The sequence below is a fragment of the Molossus molossus genome, unplaced genomic scaffold, assembly GCF_014108415.1.
Source record: "Molossus molossus isolate mMolMol1 unplaced genomic scaffold, mMolMol1.p scaffold_m16_p_4, whole genome shotgun sequence".
In the NCBI taxonomy this organism is placed as follows: domain Eukaryota; kingdom Metazoa; phylum Chordata; class Mammalia; order Chiroptera; family Molossidae; genus Molossus; species Molossus molossus.
The window spans coordinates 15,830,243-15,846,518 of record NW_023425377.1 but is presented as its reverse complement, the minus strand read 5'-3'; the positions used below and the strand labels follow the sequence as shown (position 1 = coordinate 15,846,518).

Genomic DNA, 16,276 nt, shown 5'->3' with positions numbered 1-16,276 from the left:
TTGAAACCAGACAGATGAAGCTGTCTGCTAAAAAAATCGAGATTCCCTTTCACTTTTCCACAATCACCAAGTTGTTTGTGGGAGGCCCCCGGACTCATTTATAACTGAGAGAACAAGAGAAGCTGCCTTCAAACTCCAGTTTCAATAGGCCCGAGAGCCTTCTGGAAACCCAAAGCTACGGCACCATTTGCTGTCCCCAGAGAATATGAACAGCAGATAAAACTAATCCAACCCAGTGGAAAGAAGGGTCACCGTAAAGCTCGGGCCAATTTTTTTTAGCAACCTTCAGCCACTGCCACAACTTTCCCTTCTCTGTCATTTCTGCGTACCTTGGAACTTCGATTAGTAATTCATATCCTTGTTCTAAATTCCCACCTGAGCGAGCCTGTGAGGAATACTTGTACGTCTGAGTCAGCGACCTTCCAAGCAGTTATGGGGAAAGGACTGAGGCAGAGTTCTTTCTTCAACCTTTGGGGGCTGCATGTCTGGCTTATATGAGTTGCTAGCCCTCGTGACTCCAAATCCCCAGAGGTGGACACTCCAAGGACATGGCTGCTCCCACCAAGGTAGCCACCATTTCAGTGACGCCTCCTTCAACAGTCTTACTCCTGATTTCTGCAATATCTAGATGGCAACTGAGGCCCAAAGGGTGCTCGAAAATACCTGTAAAAGTTTGCCAACACCACCGTGTCTGGGAAACAGAAATTCCCAGGTAGTCTCCTCTGGGCAGTAGAGAGAAAGAAAAAGGCTTGGGGAGAAGCGAAACAGAAATATAATGTAACACAGTATCCTGAAATTCATTATACCAAATTTCCATGACATAGCAAAGAATGGAAGCTAATTCTGCCTTGATTATTCTGGGTATGTCGTTATTAATGTTGCAGAAGTATTTTTAAGCCACTGTCTATCAGTAATTTAATGAAAGGCAAAGCTAACAATTTAAAAATAATGTTGAGGATCCCATGATTTGAAAGAAACTACTATTCATAAACTAAACAGCACTCTAAATAAGGGAAATTACCACTGTTCTGAGAATTATCAGGAAGAGTACTGAAACTCTAATGCTGCCACCCATATATAAGAAATTATTCAAGGATGCATTTTAGTAATTCTGAATTTTAATTTAACCCTTTGAAACATTAATCAAACCATGGCTAATTATAGGAATTAAGGAATTAAACGATGGAATCTTCTAAAAGATATTATTTAAAAGGCAGTTTATACAATTACTTGTATAGATGTTTGCTTTAAAGAGGAAAACAGTTCTACTGTAATGAAAAGGGTCTTAGAAAATTAAATTAACAAGGGGGGACCAGGCTGATATGAAACTAAATTAGCATCAAATGCAAATTACAGGGTACTTAATGGTAGAAACAGGTGCAGAGAAGAACCCTAAATGAGATAAATGAATAAAACATCCCTCTCCACAAATGTGGAAGCTGACACAAAGTCAATGATATGAATAATTCAGCAGCCTCCACACTGCTGTTGAGGTCAGTCTGCCTTGACCTTTGAAACAGGAAGTAAAATTCAGTTCAAATTTGAGTGACTGGAAATATAACAGTTATTTGTTTTTTATATTAAAAACCCCACAAAATTTCTTAAATACAGGTACAGGAAATATGCAATAGAATTTCAGTAGGAACTAAAAAGACAGTACATAATCAAAGCAGTTGATAAACAAAGAAAAATAATAATAAAATTTTACTCAAACCACTTTTCAATAAGAAAATCCTTAAAATAAAAATAAGTTAAAGCATATAAACCAATCTCAGCTTATTTATCAAACTACCTGTGAAAATAAAGTTTGAAATTTTTACCCTTTGTTCAAATTACTTTATTGTGTTAATGTCGCTGTATAAAAGCACATTAAAGTAAAAAATTAACCACACATTTTTATTAATGCAAAGTAATTGTTCATATTTGTAAAACAAATTTTGATTTAACTAGATTTTTTAAAAATCTTTATGAAGCTGCCCTTTTTCTTTAATCCTTCAAATCCTGATTTAATAAATGTTGTGGCCCCTAAATTAGCTTATCGTATAAAAATGCAACCCAGGCTCTAAAAACAAACTAAATATCTACTGTGGTTTTATGTGTCTTTTATGCTTCTTTTCCTCCCTTGCATGCCTCAGAAGTATTTTGTACAGTCAACTAGTGAAAGTACTTCCCTCATATCAAATTGAATTCAGTGCTGCGGGAGATTAACATGGTGTGACAACAGACCAATTTCTGTAAGCCAGAAAGACAGCAGAATACATATGGTGATCACCCTCGTCCTTATTTTACAGGATGGCATCAAAGATGTTTGATAATAGTAGTTATCTCTGTCCTCCAATTGGTTCTATTAATGGGACCCACAACTTGGCTACCTACTTTTCATCTCTCTACTGTGCTTGTCAAATGAAAGATCATGTTGAAAGATGAGCTTAATTTTATTTTGTGGATTTGGAGAGGGTTAAAGCTACACACACATACACACCAGCCACCTAGGAGAGAGCCATGGTAAACTAGGTCTACGATATAATTACCATAGGAACAAGTTTGAGAAATGCTCCTTATAAACCCAAGTGTTTGGCAGAGGCAAAATGGAAGGTGCAGAGTATGTGTTTTTTTTAATTATTATTATTATTATCATATCGGCTAAATCACTCCTCACTCGACATTTAATAAAAGGTGCTAGACCAAACACTGCTGATTTGGGGCTTGGCGTAATGACTGACCTGAGCGAAGGTTTGTGTACAAAGTGGCTCCCCATTAAATAGGGCTCTGTGGGACCAGCTGGTTCTCATTTTGAAACAACCGGTTTCTCTATCCCCAAGTGCTAAAGAAAATAATCCCTGCGATCTATGACTACACACTTTCACAGAGGCAGCAATGAGAATTTGATTGTGGAGATAATTAAAGTCATTCCTGGAACTTCCAAGAAATAAAAGGCAGGCGGGAGGGAGGGTCGAAGGAAAGAATATTCAAGAATAGTGTTTAAAATTAAACTATGACAAATCATTCCGAGTTCAGAAGAGGGAGGAGGAACCCCCACCCTTCACGGAATCTAGTTGAATCAGCTTTGTTTTCTTCTCCACTAAGGGGTGGGGGACTTCAGGGGGAGGCCCGAGATGCCATTTAGTCAGGGCCACAGCACCCTCGTGTCCGGCTTGGATCCCCATGTCCAGCTTGGACATGGCTGAGAAATCCAAACACAGCCTGAGAAATTCCTTGTCACTGATGACACATCACAATGAGATTTTTAAAGTTTCAGTCTTAAATAAAATAGCCAAGGAGGAATCTATCCGGATCCTTTAATAGACAGTCATTCCAGGTTGATCGGAAACGCTGAAACTGTTTTAACACTAAGAAAAAGCAAAGAAGGTATCAGACTTTCGAAGGCACTGTGTTTTGTTTCTGTTTTAATGTTCTTCTATAGGAACCTTCACTCAGATAGCCTCAGTGACATTCGACTAAACCCATGTGCCCTGCACCATTGCAGATTTCACGGGCTTGGGGCGGGGGAGGACACTAAAATGTGTGTAATCTGCCTGTCTGCACTATCTGCCTGTAACAGGAAGAAGAGATGGGCTCAATGAGTATGATTTGAGGCCTCTCAATTAACCTGATTAGTTCAGCACATTGCCCTCATGAATGACACCTTATCTGGAAAATGAGGGAGAACTTCCTTCCTTGAGTCGAGGCAGGAGCCCCCTTCAGCCACAAAGATGAAGCCTATCAAATGTAAGCAGCCTCTGCTTCTCCTCCCCTTTCCCAGCTCGAAGGTCAGAGAGACCAGCAGCCTCAGAGCCTGATTGGATTTTGTGTCCTAAGAACAGGAGGCAAGCTCCCATCTGCCCAGGTGGCCTTGGAGAAGGCTGGGAAAAGGGATGCCCTGTGGGCAACCTCAAGCCTCTTTTTTCAGAGTCAACCAGGCACATGATGGGATTGGCAGGGGGGTTGGGGGGGGAGGAACAGAGAGAGGGGGGAGGAACAGAGAGAGAGGGGAGGGGGGGAGAGAGAGAGAGAGAGAGAGAGAATATGAGAATTCATTAACCCTTTAATCACCAGAGTAGCATGTCAATGTATATCTGCCTAGAAGAAAAAAATGGTGAATTCTCAAGTCTTCCAACATTATGTAAAACAAAGGCACTGTTGAAACATCTGTTACCCTCACGCTGATTTCGCGTTTGATAGAATAATGGGAGATCACCAAGTTGCCATACAAAAATAAAGCTTTCCCCAAACTCCCTGAAATCAGCCTGCTTGCAGAAGATGGTGTGTGTGTGTGTGTGTGTGTGTGTGTGTGTGTGTGTGTGTGTGTGTGTGTGTGTGTTTTAATTCACATTGTCCTTTGTAATAAACATACCAGTTACCAGAATATATTCTTGAAAATGTGCTTTGTGAGAATGTCAACAGCAGGGTTTTTCCCTTACTTGTCTCTTCTATGATTTACTTGATCAATTAAACAGTTAGGCAATGAGAGGATTTGCATGGTAATCGTGTGAAGATTAACATTTTTAAGTGTAACAAATTTAATATCTTATCTTACATTTTCCGTTTCTCATCATTCTTTAATGGCAGTGCCTTCTTTCTCACTTTATTGTGTAGTTATAACAAGCCTGTCTTTACCCAGAGAGATGAGACCACCAGACTCAACAAACGAACTGCATTTCTGGCTTCTTTCACTCTTTCTCCCATTTCACAAAAACAGACTCTAAGCACCCTTTGCACAGGAGCGAGGAGCTGGGCTGCATGCTGGGGATCCAGCAGCATCACTGCCCTCTGGGGCACGCAGTCTACCTCCTAACGAGTTTATCTGCCTCAGGAATACCAGAGGGAACTACAATTGGAATTTCATAACTGGAAAGAGCCCCTGAGATCTCTTTATTCCAGCCCTTATTTTAAAAATAATAGCCACCTCCTACCGAATATGCTTGATGTGCCAGGGACTGTGCTAAATGCTCTCCATGCGTTATCTATTTATTCCTCCCTGTAACCCTATAAAGCAGGAACTTCTACTCTTATCCCAGCCTTAAAAATGAAGAAACTGGGGCTTAGGGAAGTTAAATGATGCGCCTGCAGCCCCACGGTGAAGAGCCGGGATTTGATCCGAGGTGGTCTGACTCCACAGCCTGTGGTCTTTTAACCATGTGTAGACAGACTGCCTTGGAGGGGCGAAATAAAGCCCTGAGTTTGCCCAAGTTCAATACCGCCGGGTAAGAGCTAAGAGCCCAGGGATAGTTTTCCTCTGCATCATGATCCCTATTTAAACAGCATGCCTCTATTTCTTTTTTTCCTCAAATCAATATATTCTTTGTTTACACTTACTATTCCCATTTCTTTTCAACTCTGAGGACTGAGAGCTCTGTGAGGGCAGGAACCATGTGTTTTAGTTACTGTTCTATCTCCAACCCTGAAAACAGTGCACAGCTTATAGTGCATCAATAAATATGTGTGCAAAGAGAAAAAAATGAGTGACTCATCCAAGGGGCTGAGCTACCGTGATAAACTTCGGTGAGTCAATTTTGATGGCAAGAAAGGTCCGTGGCAATCATCACATTAACAATAACAATCCATATGCGATATTTTATACTTCAATTGCAAGAGCTACTTAATTTCAAGTACTCAATATGTGCCAAGCCCAGTGCTAGGTATTTTAACCCTCACAACTCTTCAAAATAGAAATGTTTTTCCCATTTTAAAGATGGGAAAACTGAGTCCCCTGAGGCTCAGGTCCTGGTAAGTAGCAGTGGAAGGATTTGATCCATCAGTCCGTGGACTCCAAAATCTATGCCTTTTCCATAATATTCTGCCCTCTCCTAGATGTCTCACTGAAATGCAGTGGCTCACTCATCAAATTAAATGAGGACAGATGAACTCAAACACTGCACCAGCCATGGGCACAACAATTTATATGTCACATTATTTTTTAACCCCAAAAGTTAAGTGCAAGACCTACTAAGAAAACTGTTTAGGTAAACACATTTAGAGTCAAACGTGGAAAGGATGAATGTAGATACCAAGAAAAAGAAATAAGACTGTATGAAATACTGAAAAACAGTAGTTATTTTTTATTGGGCAATTGAGAAAGAAAAAAGAATCAGGCTGAGAGCTAAGAGATAAAGGTCCTAACTCCTTGCTTTGTCACTTTGCAAGTATCATTTAATGTAAATAACTATTAATTCACAAAGGTTAGAGATTTTGTTTTTATTTTAAGGTGCTCCTAAGTCAGGATTCTGGTGCTGGTCAGAGAGAACTTTTCAAGGCCAGAAACACTCCCAATTCCTATAGCCGCAGAAAGAAGGATTCAATTTTTTAAAGATATCTTGAGATTAGAATATGGCTTTAAGATAATACCAAGATCATGCAGAGAAACATGGATTTTCTACACTGTAATAGCTTCAGAGATAACCAGGTTAACTCTTAACCAACTTTCTTTTCTAAAAAAAAAAAACTTTCAAATAAATAAAACAGAGACTTCTCATTTGTCATCTTTGTTTTTGTCTTTGTAGTGTGCGTGTGTGTCTGTGTGTTTATATGTGAGAGTAACCAAACCTGATGTAGGTCCAAGGCTCTTCAAACTAACTTTCCATTTTGTGAGGGACTTTTATCAATAGTGCATTCAAGACTATGAAAAAATGATATTTTAAGATATTACTAACAGATCAGAATGATAATTAATGGGAAGCATGTTTAAAAACTAGGGGTAAATCCCAATAGTTTATTTATTGAACAATAATAAATAAATTGCAAGTAGCATGATTGTCTGATCTTCAGATAGGGTAAAAAAAAAAAAAAGCTTTGGTCAAATCATTGTTTCTTTGGAAAGGTAGATAAGGGAACCTCTGACCATGAAAAGTTATCTCCACAACCTTTACATGAACCAAAATTCAAAAATCGTACTCAAACCCTGCACAATATGTACAGTAACCATGTCCAGCTTAAAAACGCCCAGGCACAATGTGATTATCATTTTCTCTTTTTACCCCCCTGCCCTGGACACGAAAGTGTTAAAGAAAACAACGGAAGAACAAGTAAGTGTACAGGGTAGGATTTACTGGCATTTACTTTTAATCTATGGCCCTTCACTCTGTAGCTTATCGGGCCTCTGTCAGTCCTTTTTCCTCCTTTATATTTCATGAGGAGCCCCCCATGCTGCTCCTGAGAGACAGAGCCCAAGTGTCTATAAGCTTTTTGTCAGGTAAAAAGAGAAGAAAAAGGAAAGGAACAAGAGGAAAAGCAAAGCTAAGAGGCATCTATTAGATGTCACCAGGCCTTTGTATTCATGTCAATGATTCAGGATTAGAGTATTTGAAATAATCTTATTGAGAGGAATCAAAAGGCCCAGCGAGTGAGAGGCTGCTCTGTAGCACATGGCAAAGGCATGAACACTATCTTATTAAAGATGTGTTGGCTAACACTGTTACTTTATATTATATCACCAAACTACTGTGCCTCAAACAGTTCGCGGGATGGTCCAGTCACCAAGGGCCATTTTGGAGGCTATTGTGTGGGAATCGAGCTGTCGAATTTGCCAGCTTGTCCAGTTAAGTCATTACAAGTAGGGTTTGGAGACGAGTTCGGAACTGGAACCCAGCACTTCACCTTCAAAAAAAAATTCCCAAAGCACACCACTCTGTTCCTACTGGAAGTGGGGTTTAGATGATGTGGATCAAATGCCAATGGCCTTCTCTTCCTCAGAATCAGTTTCATTACGTTTCTGTCATTTACCATATGTGACCCCTGCCTCGCATGGAAATATGCAGTTTTGTTGTTTTGTTTGGTGGTGTTTTTTGTTTGGGTTTGTTTGGAGGGGGGCTCGACTCTCCTCCACATGAAGCGTGCGTGTGCGTGCACACACACACACAAACCCACACACGCAGCTTCACACTTCAGCAGGATTAAGGCAATTAAAATTCTATTACAATAAGTACTGTAACATTAAAACCTTCATTTGCTTCTGGACAAAGGCTTGTAACTGGAGAAAGAGTTTGGGAGGGAGATTTATCTCCATCTACCCACACCTTTAAAGGCAGTGAGCAACCAAAGACAAGCCTGTACTGTTCACCATATTTCATTGATTGCAATTGGAGTATTTAGGTCACTTTTATATTGTCCTGGGCAGTATATGATTACACTGTTTGCATAGAGAGGGATGGGCTGTGGGCAAGGGAGGGTGGAAGAATTAGTTGTCTATTTCAAATAGTACCTAACACAATTTAAAATGACCAAAATACCATCTCTTTATATGCAGGAACCTCTAAGCAGAGGTTTTAAAATTTGGTCAATTTTTATTAGAGTTTGGTCAGGTGCTGGCAGTAGGGAGAAACGAGAGAGATCTATCAATGAAGAGTTGTACTTGAGAGGGTTTTTTTTTTCCCATTCTAAGCAGCTTCTTTTAGAAAAGTAAAAGCATATTTAATACAGTGATATATTCTCATCACAGACGGATGGTGTGAAGTTGCCGGATGACACACAGGGGACTTTGTACTGCTTTTCTGTATTTCTCTAGAACCATTACAAAAGCAAAGTTATGACGACGTGGGGTTAAATTAAAAAAAAACAAAACCCCACACCATGAGCTGACACCCAGGCCAGTTACACATATACACTGCTGATTCTCTGAATCTCTGTTAAATACATTTCTTGGAAGTTGCTGCCATTATTTCCTTTACAGGAAAACCACTGTTGTTCATTATACAGTGTCTGCAGTAGTGTTATGCCATGTAAAAGTACTTTGCATTATGATATATTGTCAGCATATTTGAAATGCATTTTAATGTATCCTGGTTGTGTATTTGGGCATAGCTGATAGCAAATGGGATATAGACTGCTATTAGCTTATTGTATTTGTTATTTTCTTATCATGGCAACAAACTGCAGAGAAATGTACAGGGCTCATCTCATATTCAGAATGGTATTATCTGATATGTGATAAAATTTAGAATGATACTCGCTCACATAAGTCTCATTCCTAATAATCGCATATGAATTCCCACTGAGGAAACAAACGTTTAAATACACTACAGTTAATAAACAACCATAAATTCATGCTCAGTGTTGACGCTGGCTTGTCACTTTTGGGAAAACGCAACCTCCCAAACCAGTGAAGAGGACAGTAATTATCCTGCGTGGGGCAATTTTAAAAGGGGAATTCCTCCTCCTTTTACTTTAACCCAGCATTTAAGGTTAGAAAATAAGGTGGTTTAAAGGCTTATCAGAACTCCAAGAAATGCATTTACACCTCTGGTTTTTCACACCCCAGACAGTCATTTGTGTATCTTACAGAGGAATTATGTTTAGTGGTTGGTGCTTCTAAAAACTGGATGAAGACCAAAATATTAAGAGTTGAAAGGTCAATGAAATGAAGCCAAGAAACTCTGTCTAAAAGCCTCATTTACAACTTTAATAGGAGTACACGTTTATGTTCATGTAAGCGGAGGACTTTATTTTTACAGAAGATAAAAAAGAAAAAATTGTTAGTGAATTTTGGGATTTACATCTGTTAATAAAAGACAGAAGGAAGTCATTTATTTTTGAAGGGCCTCGATGCCTTCATAATCCTATGATTGTAAATATAGGAATTAGAATATACCCCATGCTGCTCAATAGTTGGGGGAAAAAACTCACATAATTATATCCTGATTCTAAAGTTTTACTATTATTTTCCAATTATTAAATAAACATACATATTATATAACTACATCAAGATCAATGTAATCGATAAATTAGCTTGGTAATAACACTGCACTTTTCTAAAAACTCCTATCCCAGCATTTCCATCTCTTAGATGAAGACTAGAGCTTAGGTAAAACTGGTTCTTCACACAACCCTGCCATGGTTGGGCTCTTCTACTCAGAGGATACACGTCCTGTAACATGAACAGGTAAAATAAGCATTCTAATATTCTCGCTCCTGAACATTTCATTTCAGCCAATAATCATAAAACAACCCCAATTACTGTTACCTAAATGAAAGTGATCTAGATATGGAAGATCGTTGAAAAATACTGATAGATAGATATGCTTGTTGTTTCTTTTTCTTTTTAGGTGACTCTTGAGTAAGTGGAAGAATAGTAATTCCAAACAGACTAGGTCTCTCATGCTATGAAATTTGTATACATATATTTTTTATGTTGCGTCTCAAACATAGATGTAAGAATTTGTATAAATGTGAAAAAAAAAAATCTGTTAAGGTTACAACAAGCAAACCCAAAATCTTCCAAGGTATCTTAGTTGACAGTCTTTAAAAAAATCTATGATTTAAATATTGGCTGTGAAAAACTCAAAACTTGCAAGTTACCTGAGCAACATATCCCGAAAGGGCTACATCTAAATTCACACGAGACAGGAGAAGGTAATTTGAGGAAGAATTTCATTCTTTATTATTTCTATTTTTAAAAATTCACTGTTAACTGCTCAGGATCCACAGCACAAGGAAATAAAGAATTGGGCTCTTATTTTTTCCCTTTACTTAGTCGTCTAACTATTTCATCAATCACACTGATCCTAAATTGAAATAACAAACACACAAATATTGAATCATCCCCTATCCTGCTCTACTGAAAATAAGTGACACAAATCTGGCGGGAAATTTTAGGGCTCAATGTGGAAGGAATCCTCCAGTATAATTTGGAGAAAGAAATGTTTTTGTAAGACCAGCTGTATTCATCCATGTCATTGCTCAAAGATAGTTTAGTGAGTCAAGGGTAGGAAAATAAACAGTTTTGTGAAGCAAATCAAGAAATCGATGGTAATCCTAACAACTAGATGCAGAATGACATTCTGCACATTTAATATATTCAGTTCAAGCATTTATAAGGAAGTTTTTTCCACATAGAAAATGGGACCTTTTTTTTTTTTCTCACAGATTCAGAAAAACTGGGTTCCAAATTCAGACTACCCTATGTGACTTTTGTCATTATCATCTTTTCTGATTCTTACAAAGTAAACCTAATTAAGAACCTCCCTCATTAGTCTTCCAGAAAAATTAGCACAGCTTATGCTAATTACTCCTGCAAAATTTAATAAACTCGTTGAAATGGGAATAGTCTAATGAGGTTTTATTTATTGAACTTAGATAACTCCAAGGGAAAAGGTTAGGACACAAGGATATCCAATGTGGTAATAAAACTACAATTTATTCAATTTCTAAACACGAATTTTATTGCAAACCTTTTAAATTCAAATATGAGTTACTGTGTGAATATGTTAAATCAATCTCCCCCGTAATTCAATAACTGCAAGTCATTTTTTGCTTTTTACTTTAACAATAATTACTACACATAGCCCTTTACCTCAATAATGAAATTTGCTGTTATTAGTTCCTGGTCATCAGCTATTAAGCATAATGCATTTGACTTTTCCCATGTCTACACAGCCCAAATATCTGGATCATTGGGCACAGCCTGGGTTTTATCATTCTTAATCAAGCTATTTGGCATCAGGCAGAAATATAACCTGGCAGTCACCTCCAGATGCACACTTCCTACATTTGCAGGAATTTTCCAACAGACTTTTTGGAAGTGACTCGGCAAATTGTCACAATTGTAAAAAGAGTCATTTTTCTTACTCTGTTGCATGCTATTATAAAAGAATGAAGTAGAAACCCATTTTCTAAATCACAGTGTGCTACTGCTGATTTTGTTAATTTCACTTTTTCGGATAGACTATGCCAAGCTGATGTCCCCAAATCACTGGCAGCAAATAATACAGCCAAAATCCAACACAGAAATAGCTTACCCTGCACCACTGCCGTAGGACCAGAAAGCCTCTTCTATCTACCCTATAAATAGTTTTCCTGAATAACCACTGCTAAAAGTCAGGGTTTTTTTGTTTTGTTTTTTTTAGCAGTGTTCTTCCAAAATCCAAAGGACAAGCAAAGGGAGCTAAAAATTATTGCTGCCCAAAAGGTAACTGCATGTTAAAACTATGCTAAATCCTAACACAATGATTGCCTATACCCTCAGCTCTATAATTACATATTGTATGCATCTTGTAGAAACAGTTACTACTGCTAGGCCCCATAACCTATTTTTACAAAATATGCAAGGATTCCCATCCGTAAATCTGAAAACAAACCAAATCCTAAGCATGTAACACAGATATTATGCAATCAGTAATATAGAATCAAATTGGCAACTATGAAATTCAAACACTGTTGCCTTCATTTTTTTTTTTTCCTTTGCAGCAATTTTATGGAATTGAAAAATCTTTTCTATTTTGCCCTTCCTTGTGTAAGTTCTTTTCTTGTTGTTATTCTTTCTTTCGTCGTTAAAAATGGAAGTTTCACCTATCAGCATAGACAAGACTGGCGCTTTTAAAACCTTTGGCAGACTGAAGGGCAAATAAATTCTGAAAACTCGAATGCAAATAAGAATAGCTAAATGGGGTTTTGCATATCAGCTGGCATCACTGCTTAAAGAGACAGTTCACAGGAGACAGTGGCTGTTTTAACATTCTCCTCTCTTAAGAGACCAACACTGGCTACACACTGTTTTCTACTTTGTCAAACCAAAAAGGAAAAAAAAAAAAAATGAAAAGGATAAATGTCATGAGTAATATCTCTAAAGCCACCAACAGTATAAAGTGCATACTTATTTTGCCTAAATTGTTTGAACTACCCCAGCCAAGAGAAGGTTTTAAGTACCCTACTGGGACAGATGTAAGGCGGCAACAATAGAAGCCACACTAATGCAATCCAGGTAACACAATCCTGTTTCAAAAACACGGGCCGGGCTAATTACAGTGCTGCTGAGTCAAGTTTCTTATGCCATCGCAACCCACAGGGACAGGTCAAAATCAAATGTTATTCAAACCACAGTCATATCAACCTTCTATATCAGAGTCACGGCTTAAAACCAAACGAACTTAAAAGCTTAACCCATTCACAAGCAAAAAAAGTGTTTTCATGGAGGGTGGCAAGGCAAGGTTCTTGTCATCGTCTAAACCAAAAGGAACTGCGTAGCAGAACAAAATGCTTATAGTTTCAAAGTTTCGGGGACTATTTGGGCTGGTCCTTTCATCAGAACACTTTCTGTTTAATGGATGAGTAAGAAGAACTTGCTTAAAATAATAAGTGGTATTTTAAAGAGATGTATTTAAGTGAAACAAACAGCCTAAAGGTTATATTTATTTATTTTTTTTATATCTTATTTGGAGATTTATCTTCCGTTTCAGGGAGAAGAAAAAAAAAAAAAAACTACGCCAATGGCAGGCCTGCTCCCGCAGACAGACAGGCCATTCTAATTCTACAGGCAGCACACAACCTCATGACACCTTAAACATTTACCTGTGTCAACTTTGATTCAAGCATATTAATGTTTATTTATCAGGCAAAACTGTATGTTGTTGGTGAATATTAGTGAGAGATACTTAATTAAAATATCTGATTGAAATGTGAGCTTCGTAAAGCCACTAGGCAATCAAAATTGGGCTTCAACCTGAAGAGCCACAAGTCAAAATCAACAACGGATGTTCTGTCATACATCAGTTAACTGAAAAATGATAAATAAGTCCCTAAAAAGTAGAAATTTGGAAAGACAGATAAGGGGGGATGTCAAAAATCTGTATTACCAAACCCCAAAAGGGACTTCTGCTCAGCTGTGGGTTTCTTCAGGGAGAGACCAGTCAGTCTGACTTGCAGCTCCTTCCCAGCGAGTACAGGGCAACAGCTCTTTCCCTAGCTGACAACCGACAGAATCTACAAAGCTTCCAGGCCATTTAACTCTCAATGAGTAGTGCTACGTAACAAATGGTTTATCAGACATGTTTCCATACAATGAATTTCAATAATTAAAATGTAAAATGAATATTTGGAATGCGACTTCACATAATATGTGCACATACCGACTTGAAATTGCACTGAACAGCTAAAACAGATTTATTGTTCTACAGTGATTTACTCGGTCATGTCAGATTAGTAATATGGATCTGTTTAAAAACACGATAATTAAGACAAGCAGGATAAATTAATCAACTTACAATACAGTAGGAGCTACCATCAAACCCAGGAAATAACAGTAGAAAATCTTGGTTCACAGATCTCTTTAAAACTGCTTTTATGCATAAATAAAACCTTAAAATGTAGATGGATTACATCCAACAGAACTACTGTAGCTAAAAGTGATAATGATTCAAACATTTTTCAAATAAAAGTTAAATATTTATAAGCACCCAACCACATTTCATAAATCACAAACTATTATTATTTTATTTCTGAAGCTTCCTGGCACAGCATGAGGACTGAGCCACAGAAAGTCAGGAAAGAAAAAAAATATATATTCCTTTAGGAGCATGAATCAGACACAAAACCGGAGCAATCCAAGAAAACAGTCCTCCAAAGAACATTCCATATGGCTTTCCCAGGAACTGCAATGGCTCGGCGCGGATTAAGTCATGACCAACAGGCAAATTTCGGCGAGCATTCCTAACCCTCGCCCATGAGCGACACCAGGCAGGTGTTTCATTATAATGAGAACAAGAATCCAGTGAAAGTAGAGTGGTCCCTACCTGTCAATTATCACTGGATCTGAGGGAGTCTCATTTCGGTTGCCACAGCTTTTCTTGTCACAACAGCGGCTATGGAGTAAAAGCGAGAGGATTTAGTACAACTGTTATAATGTACAATCACCATTTAGGCAGACAGAAGGTTCGAATTGCTGGGCTGCAAATGCTAGAATTAACACAAAGCCATACCTGGCAATCAACAGATCCCTGGGACAGAAATTTCTATTTGGGTCACCTATGGGTTAATGGCCAGGCTTAACCTCTCCCTGCACAAAGAAGAGGGAGAAAAGGGGACTCTCCAGGAGCCAGGACTGACAGCCCTAAGGTGGGGTCTCCCCATCACTGCCCGCGGTATTGGAAGAGTTCACTGTGAAATGCATTATTATTACATCTACCCAATGAGAATATTCAGGGTTGTGGGTGGCTCAACCGTTCTTCCCTCAAGATCACACTCATTGTGTGGAACACGTCAATAATGAGGTATGAGTGATTTCTCCCCCTGCAGTCATTTGGTTAAACGGATTCCTTCTCCTTTCTTTTTTATGGGAGACATTTGCTTCCAGCACAGGCTTTCCAAAATCCTCACGCTGTCCATGTTTGCTTCCGAACCATCTTCATGAGGATAAAATAATTAAGACAAACAAGAAACAAGATAAAAGGAAGTGGAGTTCAGCACATCCTCTGGCTTCTCTGCCCTGCGCTGGCTGCCATTTAAGTTTTCTGCAAGCACCAGGGACCGCTGATCGAAGGGCTCGCGTAGCCCTGACCGTGGATGCTCTTTATTAGGTCAGAAAAAGCAGCCATGGGCAAAAAAAAGCACCCACTATCCAAATCCCACCCCAGCTGTGGCCTAAGACTGTCAGGGTTTCTTGTTGTTGTTGTTGTTCTTTTTTATTTGTTTTTACTGAGATGTTTCCAAAGGGTAAAAAATTATGTTTTTTGAAAATTACCCATGATTGATGGAAATCTATCCATCTGAGACTTGTTTGCAAATAAAACATGTGTCCACTGGGCAGTCTACACCCAGGGGCACACTACAAAAGCAAATATTTGATCAGTCAAGGAGGTGAGGAAATTGTCCAGGGTTATATATTGCTATGCACCACAAATAATAGGAAGTTTTCTCACTCTTTCTTACACAGGCACTCACGAGTGAACACACACACACACACACACACACACGAGGCTTAATGAATCATAGAGCCTAAATTTAGAGCTGCTGGAGGGAACCAAACACTGAACTTCACTTTCAGGACCCAGAAATATACTTCTGCATAGGGAGTCTTTCACCAAAGTTGGGAAGTCTCTTTCCTGGCGGGAACTATATCCCTGAGAAGAGAATCGGCTTCCAAATTTGGTGCGAATCCTGTTTGTCTCTCATATGTTCAGAAAGCAATAGTAAGAATTGTATCGCCTTTGCCAAAGCTCCAGCTAACAGCCACTCCACCACCTAGAGTCTTTGCCTTTTGATTCAGAGGGAATTATTTCCTCCAGGCCCGAGTTCTGCAATGCCAGTACTCTGGGGATAGAAAGCCCAGCGTGTCCCAATGCATCAGAGATACATGAAGGAACAAGAAATGAGAAGTACAGTAGTTGGGATGAATGCAAAATAAGCTAAAAACTCAACTTCACCATCCCTGAATTCTGATGCGCTACACCTACACTTCAAGGGCAGAAGACACAGTGGTTAAGAACACTGGCTCTGGAATCCGACAGAGCCACCTGTGTCACCTTGAGTGAGGTACTCCCCCTCACAGAGCCTTACTTCCCTCATTTGTAAA

The 16,276-nt window shown here is 38.8% G+C and overlaps 1 protein-coding gene across 3 annotated transcripts in view; it reads right to left on the bottom strand.

Annotated features, from left to right (window-relative positions):
• EBF1 (EBF transcription factor 1) overlaps nt 1-16,276 on the bottom strand; it is a 377,140-nt gene that overhangs the window by 337,659 nt on the left and 23,205 nt on the right. For all 3 annotated transcript variants that reach the window (XM_036282000.1, XM_036281999.1, XM_036282001.1), the window contains exon 6: nt 14,499-14,567. In XM_036282000.1, the coding sequence (XP_036137893.1) occupies nt 14,499-14,567 (69 nt within the window). The remainder of the gene's footprint in view (nt 1-14,498; nt 14,568-16,276) is intronic.